The 18,490-nt window shown below is 39.6% G+C and overlaps 1 protein-coding gene across 10 annotated transcripts in view; it reads left to right on the plus strand.

The window, feature by feature from the left end:
- Positions 1-18,490, plus strand: part of EHBP1 (EH domain binding protein 1) — a 334,112-nt gene that overhangs the window by 223,593 nt on the left and 92,029 nt on the right. For all 10 annotated transcript variants that reach the window (XM_090050445.1, XM_090050452.1, XM_090050433.1 and 7 more), the window contains 2 exons: positions 12,740-12,918; positions 13,532-13,580. In XM_090050445.1, coding sequence (XP_089906571.1) covers positions 12,740-12,918; positions 13,532-13,580 — 228 coding nt within the window. The remainder of the gene's footprint in view (positions 1-12,739; positions 12,919-13,531; positions 13,581-18,490) is intronic.

Raw genomic sequence — 18,490 nt, forward strand, 5'->3', positions numbered from 1 at the left:
TAAACTCCCATTCAGATGATTTCACTGTCCCATTATTATGGCATCGTTCCATTAAGAAGTATCATCTAGGTTAGAGGTTCCCAAACTTTTTCTTACTGTGTACCCCCTTCCAGATTTACCAGCTGCCCATGTACCCCTACCAGCATACATTTTATATTTTAACCCCTTAAAAATCAACATTATTATAATGAAAATTAAATCCGCTATTACAAAAGTTCTCCCGTGTACCCTCTGGAGACATCTTGCATACCTCCAGGAGTATGTGTACCATGGTTTGGGAACCCCTGATATAGATAGCGGGAGCATAGGTTTCTGGTTATTAAGATCAAATGCTCTTATTAGCTCAGCCCATATTGCATTCCATTTGTTGGTGGTAAATCAACTGGAACTGGGATCTGGTGCATTTAAAACTAAACCTTTCCCATTACCAAAAACTGAAGTACTTGTAAATTTAAATAATTAATCCAGGGAAGCAAAAATTCTGATTTTGGATTAGAATAAATGACACAGGAATTTGGCAAAACAAAGTACAATATAAAATTCTTCAGAACAGTCGCATATAAATGATGTAGTGTGATTGACTGTCCCCATAAGAATGAAAAACAAATGTCTATTGGAACTGATGAAGAAACGAAAAAAAACCCGTGAAATTATGGTAAACATAACAAAAACAAAAACATTTAAGTGAGCTCAACAAGCAGTCCAGAACGAGTTAGCAATGGCCACTCTATTTTGTATGCCCAATACTTTCTAGAGGCAAGGATTTTTTTTATTGATATCTCTTATTGGACCAACTGCATAATTGGGATAAAGTTAGACAAGCTTTTGAATGCAAAGCATTCTTCTTCAGGTCAAAAGAGACTTGTTTTCCTCCTTAGACCTGGAGAAGAATGTCTTGCAGTCTAAAGTTTGTCTAACTTTATCCCAGCTATGCAGTTGGTCCAATAAAAGATACCAACCAAAACAGTCCTTGCCTCTCACATAATTCCTGGACCATCATAGCTACAACATCACTCCAACGTTACCATAGCACCTTTTTTTTCAGAAGGATTCCTATAACCTTTTTTTAGGAGCTCTACAATCTCCATTGTTTGTAGCAGGCCTTTGAAATGTGGCAGGGGTAGCCTTGGGGCCTGGAAGGTCGTTGTTTTTCTTTTTAGTTCAGTTCATATTTGAAAGCATTAAAAGCTTTTTGAAATTGCCATTTCCCATCTGTGTTTACGTTGCTTAATCCTGGCAGCATGCCAAAGACCCTGAACAGTCTCACCTTGGAAAAAGGCCAATAACTCTGGCTATACAATGCCCTGATGCCTTGTTTCCACATTCCATGCAGAGCTCAGACTCTAGGTAGGATGATGCTGCCACGGCAGCGCACAGTGTAACAGAATAGTGGAAAATACCCCACAGTTTGCCCAGCTATGACAAACAAGCAGGGGTGGGAGAGCAGGGAGGCAGAACTGGCCTCATCTCTTGGGGACAGGACATTAGGAAAAATATGATTCAATTCTGCTGACTGGTGTTAATTACAAACAGTTCCCAGCCCTTTTTATCAAACAGTGCCTTATGCACCTATAGTTTACTCAGGCTGGGATATAGAATGTACCTGTTTAATATGAACATACCTGTTTAATGGCAACACCATTTCTTGAAAAAGACTTGCTATCTTTTTATTCTTGGCCATGCTGCTCATAAGATGGAGTTATCTGCGAATGAGCAGGTGACTGTTTCTTACTCATAGGTATTCTCTTTTACTAGTTTATTGACATAATGTCCTAGCTGTCAGCTAATATGGTTAGGATTTGGAAAACCTATTCCTGACTGACTTCTTTTATTCTGATGCTCTTTAAGTTCACACCTATCTTATAGTTGATATGTCCTACATCCTTTTGCTCAAAAAGTAAACTTGTCCTGTGGTTCAAGTAGTCTGTCCTGCAATGCAGAATACATGAAGTTCCATCTAGTAGCGCATGGAGGGATGGGATGGGATGGGTTGTTACAATTCATTTTTTCAATTTTTTTTACCTCTTAAAAATACTCCAACAATTGCATACCAAAAATACTTTGTTAAAAGAATGTTATTTAGGTTGCAGCATCAAGCACTTTGAAGTTAAGATATACTGTAGCGTCCCGTGCTGTTCACCTGTGGATCAAATACATGGGGTCTTCTCTGACTTCGCCATTGCTTTAGGGAAGAAACAGGTCTGTTACTAGGAGGACTTCAGTTGGTCTCCCAGGGGGTTTCTCCTGCCCCGTCTTCGATGGAAAAATAATTTTAATTGGGTGGAGGATGGTCTGTCCCATCCCTCCTGGTATCTTCCCTTGGTCGTCCCAGTTGTTCTTCCTCCTTCAGGTTCCGCCTCCCCTACACCCTGCCTAATGCCAACCAAAGATGTTGTTGCCTGGACTGTTAGAATTGGTATACCATGCACCTTGGTGGTTCGGCCTTTTAAATTTATGATAGTAGGATCGGAACGTTGTTTTGGCCCGAGTGTTCCCTACTGCCCCTTTACCTCATCTATGCATCTTCCTGGTCCTGTGCCATCCTGTCCCCTGGTGTCTTGCTCCCTACTTGGGCTTTATACTTGCTGGGGGTCAGTCATTCCTTGATCCTTGCCCTACTTGGTCCTGCCAGAATCCAGTCTATGCTGGGGATTTCCAGTATCCACAAGGGCTCTGCAAATAAGTCTTTGGGCCCTCTCTGGCCCTGAGTCTTGGCAAAAGCCCCTTCCTGGGGCAGCCACCAGGTCCCTGCACTGGGACCAGGTTTCAGATCTGGCCCCTCTGGGCCAATTGAGGACCTCGCTTCTGGTCCTCCTGACTGGTCTCCCACCAGGCATTTTATCCTGGCTTCAGGGATCTGGACAACCAGTCGGCCCCAGCACACTGCCATAAGGTGTGCCCATGCTGACGTGGGAGCTGGTCCCAGCTTCTTCTGGCTTGGCTGTTTTTTTTTTTTTTTTCCTTTGACCAAAGCATCTCCCCCCACCATGGTTTCACTTTCACCATGCTCCAGTTCCAGCACAGTGTCCTGCCAGGTCCGCTCCTCGCTCGGTGGAGGTACGTCTTTTCCACAAATACCAATTTAGATTACCTTTTTTTAAAATTTTGCACACAAGTTATAATACAGTCTTTATTTATGTGACAGCATACCGTTTTTTGCACAGAACTGTTTCCTCATTCAGGGCACATGATGGACCAACTCCAGGAATGAATTAGGCTGGGTTGCGTAGGAGGCTGTTGTTACTAGCACTCCTACCTTATTTGCTGTAGAAGTTGGAAGGTGTTCAGAAAATGAGGCTGGTCTTTTGATTTAAAGCAGGTGAATGGCACACACAACTGGGATCAGTCCTGGCTCTGCCCTTGAGTTCCTGTATGATACTAAGCAAATCATTTAAACCAAAAATTGAAGGCCATTAATTGTGGATGTCTCATTATTGGGGGTCTCAATTTGACGTATCTAGAATTTGATTTTTAGCACTCACTATTGATATTGAGCACTCACCGTTGTGCCAAAAGTCTGGAGCTATGATTTCTCCTGCAACCTGTTCTGAAGGCAGTAGATTGGTAGTCAGGGGAGACCTGAGTTCTAATCCTGGCTGTGTCATTGTATTGTTTTAAGCAAGTTGCTTTATTTAGTCTCATGTTTCCTGTCTCTAAAATGACAATGGAAGTTCTCTCTTTCTTGGGAAACTATTGTGAACTGATTTAATATAATTTTGAAAAGCATGCAGATATTATGCTGGTGAACACCACAAAAAAGATCATGAGGAAATCAAAATATGGTGTTCAGCACAGGATTTGGATAGTGCACAGTAAATAAAGTTAGGAGCCACAAATTTAATGAAAGAAGAAAAAGAAACAATATTGAACATCATCTTCGGTCTTTGAGCACTGAATTAGGTCTCTTGGAAGAACTAGCAGGTGATTGTGGAATTAAAGATTATATAATAATTATTGTGCATAATGGGACCAAACTAAGGTTGCATAGGCTTTCATGCACAAGAGCTGCCATCCCAGTCAGTTATAGCTAGAGAGACTTTGATCTTTAGATGCGTTTAGGTTTAAGCTTCTCGGACTCTGTCTCCTCAGACTATTTTTATGCAGCCATTTATAGCTCAGTACTTATAGTACAAATTTTGGTGTGATTTTGAAGAGATACCAAACAATAGAATGCTGGGGGGTTCAGGAGTAAAAGATGTACTATTAAAATTGTGTGTCTGTTTAATTGTGATATGTGCTATCCTTGTTGACATACATTAGCTTCAACAGTTGTCCTATGGATATAAATACTGTGCATCATCCACATTGTGCCCTTAAGGCAGGAGTGGGCTAGATCCAGCCCACCAACTGATTGGATCTGGTGCACAGGGGATGTCTGCCAATTGATTGGATCCAGCCTGCTTCCCCTGCAGTGTTCCACATGGGCCCAAGCCCTGCCTGCTCCTGCCTGGGGCACCCTGCACTATACTCCTGTCCATACCCACTGACCCTGGCCCCAGTCCTGGACAGATCACACAGTGTCCTGGTGGGGCTGCTCCCAGTGCAGCTGCCCAGATGTTGCTTGGCTCCCCTGCACCTCCAGTGGCTTCTCCTCCTCTCGCCCCTGCTGCACCATTCCAGGCAGAGGGGAAGCTGCAGCCCCAGGCAGCTCCTGCCTCAGCGGATGGGGCTCAAGCTCCAGGTCACGTTCCACCCACTCAGCTGCCTGGCATGATGAACAGTCATTTGCTGGCAACCAAGTGGATGGAAAATGGCCAGGAGCTGGAGCCCCACACTCTGCGGCAGAAGCTTCCCAGCTGCAGCTTCCCCTCCCTGCTTGAAGCAGTATAGCAGGGGCAGGTGGAGGAGGAGCAGATGGAAACAGGGAAGCTGCTAGGGAAGCTGCAGCACACCGCAAGCAGCTTGTTGAATGCACGCTGGCCAGGACTGGCAGGAGCATGGTGCTGTCCACAGGCAGGAACTGATGGGGCTCATATAGGGTACCGCAGGGGCAGCTGCAGACTGTAGCTGCACTGCACTGCCCAGGGAAGCACTGATTCACATGCCCCCTGCCCCTTCCCCACCCACCCCTGGCTGGTTCCCAGGACCTAGCCCTCCGGGGCTAGAGCCCTAAGATCTAGCATTCCAGGGCTAGAGACAAACATTCAAAAAGCCTGAGCTTAAATTGATTCAATCTTTACAGGTTAATCTAGCCTGGCTAGGCTGAACTGGTTTGTAACCATACAGACATTCCCTCTGGACTCCAGAAATACAGACACATGCCTCCAGTGGCTCAGGCTAGAAGCCGGGGGGTGCTAGAGCAGCCCTCTCTCCCAGTGCTGAGCTGAGGGAGAGGTGTGTGGCCAAGCACCAAAGCAGGATGCTCTGATTAAAGATTACAAAAGTGAGCAGAATGAGTCAGTAGTCATTATTGACTCCAAGATGAACGTGGGCTGCCAATGCCAGACCGCAGCCAGCAAGACCAGCCATACCTTGTCATGCATCCAAAGGTGCATCTCAAGCCAGTCCAGAGAGGTGATACTCCCCCTGCAACTTTGGTCAGGCAACAGTTGGAGTACTGCATCCAGTACTGGGCACCGCACTTCAAAAGGGATGTTTAGAGGAGGGCCGCCTGCTTGGTGAGAGGGCAGCAGGACAGGCCCTACAAAGAGAGAATGAGGGACCTGAACCTGTTTAGCCACAACAAGAGGAGGCTGAGGGGAGACCTGATGGCTGCCTACAAACTCATCAGGGGAGATCAACAGCAAATAGGTAGGGCCCTTTTCTCTCCAGCACCACCTGGGGTGGCAAGGAACAATGGTAATAAGCTGATGGAAAATAGGTTTAGATTAGAGATCAGAAGACAATATTTTACAGTTAGGGTGGCCAAAATTTGGAACCAACTTAGCAGGGAAGTGGTCCTCACCCCTACCATGGGCAAATTCAAGGAGAGGTTGGATGATCACCTGTCTGGGGTCTTGTGAACCCGGCATTCATTCCTGCCTGTGGCAAGGGGTCAGGCTAGATGATCTGCTCAGGTCCCTCCTGACCCTAGCTACTATGAAACTATGAAACTGTTAGAGAGGTGTTGGTGCTAGCTTGAGGATTTGGACCTGCAGGAGCTAGGTCCTAGTAAATTAGGTGTTGCCACATCCAGGTGGTGATGGGATTTGATGACAGTTGGCAATGGTGGTAAATGAGTATTAGGATTAATTTAGACTGGATTTATTTGGATTTAACTTGTGGCATGCTTGCTGAAACTTCTGGCCACCACTGCCTTATAATGATTTCACCTTCATTTTATTTTCTCAGGTTTGTGTGGAAAAAGCACTTTGCAGTCCCCTAATCCCACAAACATTTAGAAAACAACTGAAAATCTGTAAATAAAAGTAATTTCACCAGTGTAACTGACAACAAATTTCAGGTGTGGCCTACCTATGGTGATCACCTTTTCAAAATGCAAAAGCAGGACACATGCCCACCTCCCTCCCCCAGCAAGCAGCATGGCCAGACCTGAGCAGAGCCCGTGGGGAGTGGGGGAGGATGCAGGGGGGGCCTGATCCTGCCCCTCCCCCCCCGCATCAGCAAGAAGCAAGCTCCTGCAGTTGGGAGACCCCTCAGTTGAGGGGCACCCAGCCAGGAGGCTGAGAGTGCCTCACACACTGCAATCTCCAGATGCCATGAACTCCCAGGCTTGGGTGTGTGAAATCTGTGGCCCCTGAGGAGTATGGCTGCTGTGATTCCTAGGGCTCGTGGCTTTCATGTATCCCCAAACCCTAGAGGTCATGGTTGTCTCGGTCATCCAGCCAAAGGGTTTAACACACCCAGAGGTGGATTAATGCATGGGCCTGTGGGGCCTGGGCCAGGGTCCCTGCCAGTCAGGGGCCTCCTGGGGCACCAGGGGCAGCATCTGGTCAGCATCCTGGCCATAGGCATCCAGGGTGGACAGTGCACACCTCCTCCCCAGCAACAGGGCCAAGGGCTAGGGGAAGACATGGGGATCCCTGCAGGTAGCAGTAGCTTCCTGGGGCCATCTGCTGCAGGCAGCCACTGGCACCAGGACCTCTAAAACAGGACAGGACAGCCTTCCTTCACTCAGGCCAGCAGAGGGGTGAGCAGGGGGGCAGGCTGGCAGCTGTGGGGGGAGCTTGTGCCCCCTCTCAGCTGTCCCCAGCCCTGGCCTGTGCCCCGGTGCTGAGGAACCACAACTCCAGCTATGTGACATCTGGGGCCACCCTAACCTCAGCAGTGCTTGTACCCCTGGCTCACCCCAGATGTGCTGAAGAGGCCAGGCAGGCTCAGCTGCAGCCCCTTGGTGGGCTCAGAGGAAACTTGCCCTCATCTGGGGCCTCCAATTTTTTGTTTGCCCAGGGCCCCAATAAAACTTAATCCACTACTGCATACACACCCCAAACCCTAGGGATCACTGTTGCCTCAAGCCCCAGGGCCCAGGGGTTTAATGCTGGGCATAGTGCACCCCTGCAGCTGGGGAGACCCTGCTACACTTGTAAATTAAAGCTTAATAGCAACCAACTAAAAAAGGGGTACACATTTTCAAGATCTAACTTTATAGCTGGTTGGAGCTTTTTATCATGTAACAGCTACTTTGCCTATGTAGCTGGTTTTAAGATACTTGTGCAATTAATAAGTTAATTGTGCAGTACCTGTAACATGTAGACAGATGTCTCAGATAATTTATAGTGAGAATTACAAAAGAAAGTCCCCTTTGTGTTTTGTTTGTTAACTCTGAAACCACAGTAATATGTTGGTGACCTACCACTGAAATATAAAAATAGCCTGCATTGAGACTATATCCTAGAAACTCACATTCTGAGCTATGGCTTTCAGAAAGTACAGCTTGCAGGGCTGGAATGGAAGCATGCAAAAGTATCTTTGCATTTTTTTTTAGTTCTGGCATTGCCACAGACTGGTTCAGCTTCTGTTAGCCAGGAGTACCATCTGATAGATGCCTAGGTTGCAATGGTGTCTTAAAACAAAAAGTCTAGCAATCCAGTATACTGCATTTTCTCACATGTCTCTTGCACCTTTTCCCCTAAAACTGGGCAGTTTGTATTAAGCATTGAAGCTGATTTTCTGCCCAGGATACTTACATGGGAATATGGGCTAGGCCTGGCAAGATGCAAATAAGCTTCAATCCTTTGAAAGGTCAGTTCATCCTATGGCATCCTGCTTTTATTCCTATGCCATAGTGCAGCAACTGTGCTATTAATATTCAGGGAGCTGAGGAAGCCAGTTGACTTAATGGCTTGTTGTTCTTCACTCCATTGGTATTAATTATTGTCTTGCCTTTTTAATGGTCTTGGTATTCCATTAATTGAGCTAACATTTATTCTTCTGCTGTTTGCTAGCTGCTCCTGGTTTCTCTCCTATTTCACAGCCTTGAAAAGTCATCTCCTTTCAAAATCATGCATCTACCCATGGAGACGACCCTTTAGCAGCAGCTGGGATTTCAGCTTTAGTTAAGCAAGAAAGGGAGGGTGAGTCAGCTGAAGATTAGGCTCTATCCCTACTCTGTGCAGCCATAACTCAGGAAAAAAAAATCTTAATTCTGCCTTTCAAAAACAAGGTGTGTATTTATATTCTGGGTTACAGTGTATGTGAGAAAGAATGGCAGTCAAAGCTGACTGTACCCAAGGGACATTTACTCTCTACCCCCTCGAAGCCAGAAGCATACGCTGTCTGAGGAACCCTTTTGCTTAGGAGGGGACTGTCAGGTCAGGAGACCAAATATGTCTGCATCATCCAGTGTAGACCTGTTCATATTTCCCAGACCTCTTCTTGATTACATAAAAACAATCTATGTGGTTTGAATGTATTCAAGATGTTTCTTTCCATTTCATTGACACATGAAACATTTGTGGAAGAAGCTGACCCTGCTGCAGCCATTTTAGAAAGTTCTTCTTCCTATTCCTCATGTGGGTTTTCTCCTAGCAGGTTCCTTTTTACTTCAGTCTTTTACTTCAGCTCCTGTTCTCTGTAATCTCCTCTTCTATGTCTTCTGCTGAGGAGCTCTGGACAGTTACTCGAACTAGGACTCCTCACTGCCCCTTTCCAAGCTGTCCGTTCTCACTCTTTCATGGCATGTTCGTATCTTAGTTTTGTTTTTCCTGAACTTACCCCAGTGCCTTCATTCAGGTTTCCCTTGATATCTCCCAAGCAGGCCTGATTCTGGGTTACATGCTCCCATCATACAACCCCAGACCTATTCCTCTTACTTGGGGATATGGACTACACCTGACAAGGTACAAACAAGCTTCAATCCTTTGAAAGGTCAGTTCTTCCTATGGCATCCTGCTTTGATTCCTATTCTGCAGTACAGTATTTCTGAGAACTACCTAAGCAGCAAAATGTTTATTCTTATATATTGGAAGTTAAGAAAGAGCCTAATATTAAAATATGGCTCAAGTAGCTATCAGAAAAAAACAGTAGTTGAAGATTTTGCTACCATAGATTCAGCAAACTGCAAGTATATGACAAGATCTGACAACCTATTTTGGATGTATATGACTTTCTACTGGCATTTCCAAAAATGTTCAGTGACCTGGGATTTTGAACTCAAAAGACAAGTTAAGTATTTAAGTACTTGTTGAAGTAAGAAACTATTGAAATATATAACTAAGCAAGAAGTTCATTAGGTGTTCATTTACCCTACCAGCTGTACTCCCACTAATCTTGGTAAGACGAACTATATGCTAGATGATGCCTCATTACTTCTAGCAAGATTATTACTAATATTACAGCCTACAATTGTTGAAAGAAGATATTTTTCATGGTAGTAGCTTTTATCCCCACCCTCTGAAAAGATCTACACAGGGATTCTCAACCAGGGGTGTGAGATCCTTTCCAGGATGCCATTGGGCACTGTTAGCACCACAATATTAGCACTAAGTTGCATTTTCCAAGGGCTGCCTTAAGACTGTTGAGTGGTGCCTTGAGTCTGGAAAGGTTGAGAAACCCTGTCCTAGTGCATGCTTACCATCTTGCCATTATTCATATTTTGGTCCATAGTTTCCAATTTAAATGCCCTCACCTCAGGCTAAATAATAAAATCTCTGATGAGAGAGGTGCATAAGAGAGTGACACATGTATCATTCCTCATCTTCCAAAGTGTTTATGAGTAGGAAAAATAAATATGGATAAGAGAAAAAGATGGTGAAAAATACCTTAACAAACAGAAATCAGATGGTCTTTGTAATCATGGCAAATAGTGCCAGCTTCTTGTGCATTAATGGAGAAAATAATTTTAGAAACAGCAGCAAAAACTTAAACTCATATTTAGCAAATGGTGATTCCAATTCAATGAAATGTTGCTAAGATTGTATCATTTTAGTTTAAAAACTGGTAACAGTATTTTGTAGAGAAAATACTAAAATACTACATATAGCCACAGGAATATTGATTTAAAAGCGTAGTTGTCTCTAATTACTTTAATAGAGCATGGTTGTCAAATGAGTTAAATATTCAGTTTGTTGGACGTCTGTAATTAAGGAACTTAAAAGGTAAATTGCCTCAGGTCATTTGAAAGTTGATTTAAAAGAATTTACATGTTGACTAGAACGTTCAGCTTTTAACTGGTGAGTTTTAGGAACAATTGTATACAATACTGAATACCATTTATTCACTAATCTTGTTAAAGTCATATTAGTCTCATCTGAGCTGTGAAATGTGCCAAGTAATATTAGTTATGTTTCATTTCTTTTATAAATAGTATAAATAGTTGCTAATATCTTGCGTGCAGTTCTATATTACATGTTTTGACATTAATACCTCTGAGCTTAATTATGCTTAAATATAATTTATCACCATTGTAACAGTGCTGTTTTTGTCATTTTCCTCTGTCTACTATTACCACAGTCAATAACTGTTTAAATTTCAAATGTATTTTTCTTATTAAAATATAGAAAATTTTGGAGTTCATAATCTGTTGCTTTTTCACTTTCCTCCATCCATATACCATGTTTGTACAAGATGTGAAGCCAGAATATGATCTTGATTACATCAGTGTGAACATGGAGCAGCTCCATGGAAGATTCCAGATAATGACGTAACTGAGATCAGAGTCTGGCCCAGGGCTTTAATATTCAAAAAGATTAAGAAAGTATTTCTTATATTGCTTCTGGGTTTTCCCCCCCCTTATTTTGTAAGTCTTTGTTGAGACATCGATACAATTTACCTTGAGAATGGTTGTAATATTATTAAAGGAAGGACTGCAATTTTCCACGCTGATTTAAACTATTATCTAGAAGGGAAAAAAACAAAACCTTTCTGAACAGTACATATCTGCATTTCTGAATTTAAAACATTACAATGCAATACGGGTTTTGTTTCTTACAAATGAGTTAGCAGTGCACTTATCTGATGCTGGGTGGTTTTGTTTGTAAGTCTGACAGTCAAAACAAATAAGACATTTCCTTTGTGCTATTTCTGTTATACAAGTTTGAAAGTTTTCTTCTCTGCAACCAGTAAACGAATAAATCATAGTTTGTGTGAGGTTGACAGTTCTAATTGTTTAGCACTGACATGCTTTAGTCAAGTGGGGGCATCATTGGTCTTTCCCAAAAAGGTAGTATGGACAGAAAATGTACTTGTTACACTTAAGTGGGTGTGATATAATAAATAAATAACCCCAGTTTTATCTTGAATTTGGGGCCATAGCCTTGATATAAGTAATTAGCCTTTCTTTAAAATTACCTAACATTTTCAAAAAGAAATATGCTTGCTGTAAAACTCCTGGAGTTTTGTATTTTTGACAGTTAACTATGTTTGTCTGTTTCATTATATCCAAGCATGTGTTAAACTGAAGGGTTTTTTTTAATAAAGTAAAATTATTTTTCTTGAAAATATTAACTAGAATTAATAAATATATAAATCTTTAGGATGGTTTGATAAATGCTTAACTGCCTGTAATGAAATTATTTACTTCGGTCCTGGTTTTCTTTCGTTATAACCATAAATTGTGCTAATAAGTGCTGCTAACGTGCAGCTTTAGAAGTCAGTCACTAATTCTCTCTTAAATCACAACTTGTCTTGCTTCATTTATTTTCTAAATCCCCTTTTTAAGGAAATAGGAAAATGGGAGAACAAGTGAAAATCTTAAAAAAAATAAAATTAAATAAATTCCGTTTGCTGTGAACTGCTTATAAATTGCTCTAAAATATCTTTACATCATTAAATTTTATGTAACGTAACAATTCAGCGTAGGACATGCAGTTACAAAGTTTACACTTGGATGTAAACAAAATTAATGTATTAAGGATATGTCACACACACTGACTTTGATCTTGGTGCTGCATAGATCACAACTTACATTAAACTTCAACCCTCCTATGTTTTGCTTTTGATCCAGTCAAAATGTTATCTTTATTAAAAGTGAAAATGCTTTTTTACATTTTTCATTTTGGAAAAGCTTTTTAAGGGTGTGTAAAAAGAACTGTGCGATAATGTGCCTTAAGTATATAAGTACTTGAACATAGTTTTTCCATGGGTACATTGCTGGTCTGTTCTCATGTGTAGGTAGAATCCTGTATATGTATGTACATCTTTTAAAGACAAGTGCCAAGGGCTAAGACTGAAGATAATAACTTGTGATTTGTGTCTTTTGCAAGTTACAGTCATTGTAAATTGACAGCTTTGAAGGACCTAACCTAACATCAAAGGATGCAGATCATTTAGTTAGGTCAATTAATGTTAATTCTCACCTTCCATTACATTCTTTTATGTTTTCCTCTTTTTTTTTCAGCTAAGTCCAATACCAAGCCCTGTTTTGGGGAGAAAGCCAAATGCTAGTCAGTCACTGCTTGTATGGTGCAAAGAAGTTACAAAAAATTATAGAGGAGTGAAAATCACCAATTTTACTACATCATGGAGAAATGGTTTATCCTTTTGTGCAATATTACACCACTTTAGACCAGATTTAATGTAAGTCATATCTACCCCGTACTTAAATCATACGTATGTGCTAAAATTGAAAAGATAGAAAAGTAAACTGTGTACCGTCAGGTCTTGACACATTATATTGTTTCGTCCTTTCATTTTACATGGTACCACCCTATCTGAGGAAAGACATTTTATAGATGTCCAAACATTATGACCTTCCTTGTTCTCTCCTTCATATGATTTGTTTTTCTCCTGTTAATCTTATACAAAGAATTGACTTCAAAATGATTATGAAAATTGTGTTACTGTTGAAATGAGATGAGACAAATAAGCCTGTAGCTCTTTATACATTGATGACAACGGATTACCTCATGGTAAATTTGGTTGTCAAGGCCAGCCTCTAGCCCATGCCTTAACTTCTCTTATAGATGGAAAGCTTCAGGCAATGAAACATGTAATCGCTGTTTGTTTATTTATTTATTTATTTATTTATTCCTTTAATTTTCCACACTATTAGTTTTGTTGATTGAATTGCTGTGAAATTGCTAGTTACTGTATGATATTATTGTATGTCAAATTTTTAGATTCAGTTTGTTTTAAAACTGCTGCTTTTATCAAATACTGTACATACCCACTGTGCCATTTTCCCCCTCAGTGACTACAAGTCCCTGAATCCTCAAGATATTAAAGAGAACAACAAAAAGGTAAGAACTGCCAGGAAAAAAAGACATAGCTTCAATTTTGGCTTCACTGCAGGTTTTTATTAATTTTGGGAAAGTGAGGTTGTTTTGTAAGGTCATAACTGCAGCTCACAGAAGGTATTCAGCCTCCTGTGGTTCAAATCGGATGCATTATTGACTCTAGTTTGTCATGGTCTTTAACATTCACAACAAGTGCCAGGCTGGCATTAGAGTTTAATATTTGTATGGCCTACATTAAGTGTAGAAAGAAAGAGGGGATGGGGTGACTTTTTATAATAATCTCTATTATTTTTCTAATAAACCAGTTAATAAAAAAAGAAACACAAAATATCATTTTTCTATAATTATCTTGCTTCAAGATTTGCTGGCCATTACCTTAAGAGATCTCATTTGAGTTGATCTTAATCAGTGCTGTTTTGACTGTAATTTCTGTATTTTTAAAGATAAAAGTTCACTGCTACTTTTATCCTTCACAGTCAATTAAACTAAGTGGCAAGGTGCACTAAATTTTTATATTATAGATAATATTTAGAAAAAAAGTTTTTTGTTCTAAAACATCACTTTTTAAAAAGCTAAAATATTAATGAAATGTAGTGTGTTACAGTACTGGGCCTAGGGTTTTTAATCAACTTTTAAATTAGGTAATATAATACCCTTTTGAAGTAATGGTTATAAAGGGATGTTCTAAAACAAGTTCAATGATCTGAGATGAGTTTTAAGCATGAACTCAATCTACAATTCGCAAGAAGACATTCTGTTGCTGCTTGCTGCTAATGTCTTAGACTGGTTACAAACTTTAATTTTTCATAAGATTTTAGAGCTTGACCCTCAAGAAATGCATTTAAAAAGCACTCAGTTTCCACTTGATTCACGTATAAATAAGTATGACTGAAAATCAACAGAAAACTGCTTTATAAGTAGCTTGTCTTCTACATAATCTGATTTTACATTTTTAAACTCCTTTAAAAATAATCAGTTTAAGAAAGGAGCAACATGTAAGACAACTATATATCTTTTAGATAAATTAGAATGCATTTTTAAAGGCATCATGTAAGACTCTGCATATGTGTTTACACTCAATAAAAATGCTTTGTAAAAATTAATTTGATCAAATGACAATCATCTTGTCATGCATTTTGAACACTAAAGTGTTTGTCAACAAGCAAATAATCAGAAAAGTGATATTAAAATGAAATAAGTAATGAGGAATATCCAATTTGGTGTGTTCTGCTCTGTAATTTTGGACACTAGCCATGCATGCTTTGACAGCTTTTTCATAATAATATGTTGGGGGTCTCGTGGTGACCTAAGAGGATTATCTATGACATCACACAGCTTTTATGACCATGTGTATTTTACTTCAAGATCCCTTGATTGTAAAGACTACTCATGCAAGATTATAAAAGACAGAGTGAATAGACGAGCAATTAAAACTCCTCTGTTAAATGTAAAATCAATTATATCATCACTTTATGTATAAAACTGTGATGGAAATGATCTATAATGAAAACTATTTAGCCCATCTCCCTAATAGTGTATAATTCCCATTATTAAAGAAGTAATTATTGTTGTTATTGTGCAGTTTTTTCTTTCATCACTTTGCAGCCCCTTGCCTGACAGATACATTGAGTATCTCAGTTGCTTCCTGCAGATTTATTTCCTGGTCTCACACAGTTCTGCCTGATAACCCCATGTGCCCTTGATTGGAATGAATGCAGCACTGGGAACAATAGCCGTGTATATATTCCATGCAGATATGTAACACATGTGACAATGATTCCTCCTAACCAATTAAAATAACATCTATGAATGAATAGGACAGTTTTTGTTGTCTGAAGCATCTCCTTTTTTCGTCTTCCCTTTGTATAATTGACAGGAAAGCAGGCAATAGGTAACTGTGACCACAGATTAAAGGTTAACTTTTAGAAATGAGTCTTTAAGAAGCATTTGACCTTGTTTGCAAATTTTTTTTGGAGAGACAACTATTTCAGTGTAATTATTTTGTATAATTGCACATTGAAATGTATTGCCAGAAAAAAGGCACATCCTTAGAGTTTCTCGATAAACCAAACTAATCATTTTCCTCATCAGTAAGCAGTGCTGAATAAAAAGGGTATTTACCTGTGATATATGATCTTGACCAATATGTCAGTGCATTACATAATTGGGAAATGTTTAGAATACTGCCTGTGGTGCTTGCGTTGATAGATTGCAATTGATGTCTGTCAGTCAAGTTGTCAGGATACCTCAGTAAATTAAAAAAAAAACCCTATCATTAGGAAATAGTTAAAGTTGAAAATGTATATCAAACAGTGTCTGGCATCCCAAATGTATAATTTCCATAACAGAATACTTATACTTAAAAAAAAATTAGTCTAGATTGCAGCCACATAGTGAATTATGTTTGCAAAGTATTTAGATGTTTTATGAATAAAAGAGAAAACACGATAATCTTTTTGAGAACATGAAATACATGGCAAGCCATATAATTATGTAGAAAAAAATCAAATAAAAATGGAAAACACCATGTATTAACTTTTATGACAGAAGTCTGAATTCACATATTTTCACATTATAGATTTCTTTCTCAATATTTAGTGTCTGGCTGGCACTTAAAATCTTTAGACTCTGACTTTACAAATATTTAAGCACATACTTAACTTTGAGCATATGAGTTTGCTATTTGACTGCAACAGGACTACATCCATGCCTATATAAACTATCTGTCTATCAACTAAGGCCAAAATCAAACAAGTACTTGCACACATGCTTTGCTTTACTCAATAGGAGCAGCAGCAACTGTATATATATACAATAAAATATGTATGCAAGTTACACGTATTTGTGTGATTTTTGCCTTAGTTTATATATGTCTATTTAGCAAATGTTACCTCTGTCTGCTTGTTTGTATGGGACAATAACACATTGCAGAATTTAAATAACATTGTAGGTTGCAGTAGTTAAAACTTCAGTGTATCTGTTGGTTCAGTGTATCTAGACTCTGCTGGAATTTCTAGTAAATAATGAAAATAAAAAAACGAATTAAATATTGTCATATGAAAATATATACACTACATGCAAATTGTTATTTATAATCAAAAGTCTACATACTAGCCTGCGTATGCTTACTGGCCAACCTACATATTTGCTGCATCTGATTTTTTGTTTTTTCCCATAAATTAAAGCATAGAGCAAAAATGTTCAGAAGTGTCTAAATAATTTATGAGCATAAATCCTATTGATTTTTAAAAGGATTTAGTCTTCCAGGAGCTCTTAAGTGCTTTTAAATATGAAGCTTAAGTTTGTAAGGCACTTGAGTTTTTCTTGAAAATTTTATCTATGATGACTTACATAAAGTCCAAACAGGTATAACCCATGATGTTTTTATAATGATTTTTGTTGTTTTTATTGTTGAACTTGTTCATAAAGTCGCTAAGTAACAAAAGCAGCCACCAACCTTTTTTTTGTTTTCTACTTTTTTTCCCCTTCTAGTAGTAAAATATAAGCATCTTCCAGATCCCCTGGAAATCTTCCTTTAATGGTACTGGGCTGTCATCTTCTTGCAATCTCCATTTGTATAAAATTATGTAACATAAAGTTCTGTGCTAACACTTTTGATTTTGGCCTTTGCAGAACACAGTTATTTTGATTGTGCATGTGTTTACCCATTGAGATTGTATAATTTAAAATTAGTTATTGGGACTTGAATCTTTGTGAATAATTACTGAAAAGAAACAATAGAAATAACATTGTCCAGAATAAGAAAAGAAGGAAGTATAACCCCCCTAGCAAATTATAATAATCACAACTATCACTACAAAAAGCAGAACTTAGGAGACTCCAACAAGTAATCCTGTATACATTTAAAATGTTCTGTGTTGGGTTTTTTTAATCCACCACTCAGAGTTTAATTTTCTGTTCTAGTGTTACCCACCGTGACTGCGCACCTTTCCTAACCTGCTTTAAAACCCAGACCAAGCACATTTTGTTGACCCATGGGGAGATAGTTATATTAAAATAAAAAATAGACAGTAAGAATATAAAGTTCATTTCAAAGCTTCTCCTTAGCTCCAGATTTCCCAAACCATTCCCTAGGCCTCATGCTCTTCAGAGAGCTACTCCCACTGCTTGTAGTGGTGGGGTAATAGGTCACCTGCACCACTGAATCAGCATGACCCACTTAACATCTTTCTGTAGGAGCAACAGCAACTGCTAATAAGGTTGATTCACAAGAGAATACAGCCAGCTTGCTGTATTTTTTTCCCAGGCAGTTTCCCACTGCCATATAACCTTTCATCACTTCCTGCAGCCATACTCCTTACACCAGCCACCAAAACTCCCCCTCCATGGTCCCTATTTACTGTCCCTCAAATATGTTCCTAAAACCTACTTCATTTTTGCACTCTCTGCCCCACCTGTGTTCTGCTCCCTTACAAGTTCTTTCTCTTTTCCTTTCCAGAGCAGTTCACTGTGGCCAAGATATGGCTCTGTTATAACTCTCCAAGTGCATACCAGTCCCCTGCTCCTAGTCCATATTCCTTCTGCTCCGTTGCCCCTTCCACATGCTTTCCTGCACTCCTGTCTCAGATTAGAGTCTTATATTTATAAATACAAACATTACTTTGAAGCGCATTTTACCAAACTGCCCTGAAGAATTGAAAGTTCTACCTGGCATAAAAATGTAGTTATAATAAAATTTTGGAATCCTTCAGCAAAATGGTCCTTATTTAAAAGAAAATCAAAATTACTTGGGACTTTTAATGCTTTAACCCAAATGAATCTAAAATAACCAACAGGATCCCTTTTTAAAGGCTTCCTTGAAACACAATATTGTCTTTTGGGGCTAATCCAGGATAGTAATAATTAATTGTAAATTGAGAAACAGGTTTAATTCTTCAAAACTAGAAAAACCT

The sequence above is a fragment of the Crocodylus siamensis genome, chromosome 1 (assembly GCF_052110815.1).
Source record: "Crocodylus siamensis isolate JL-2025a chromosome 1, ASM5211081v1, whole genome shotgun sequence".
Taxonomy (NCBI): Eukaryota; Metazoa; Chordata; order Crocodylia; family Crocodylidae; genus Crocodylus; species Crocodylus siamensis.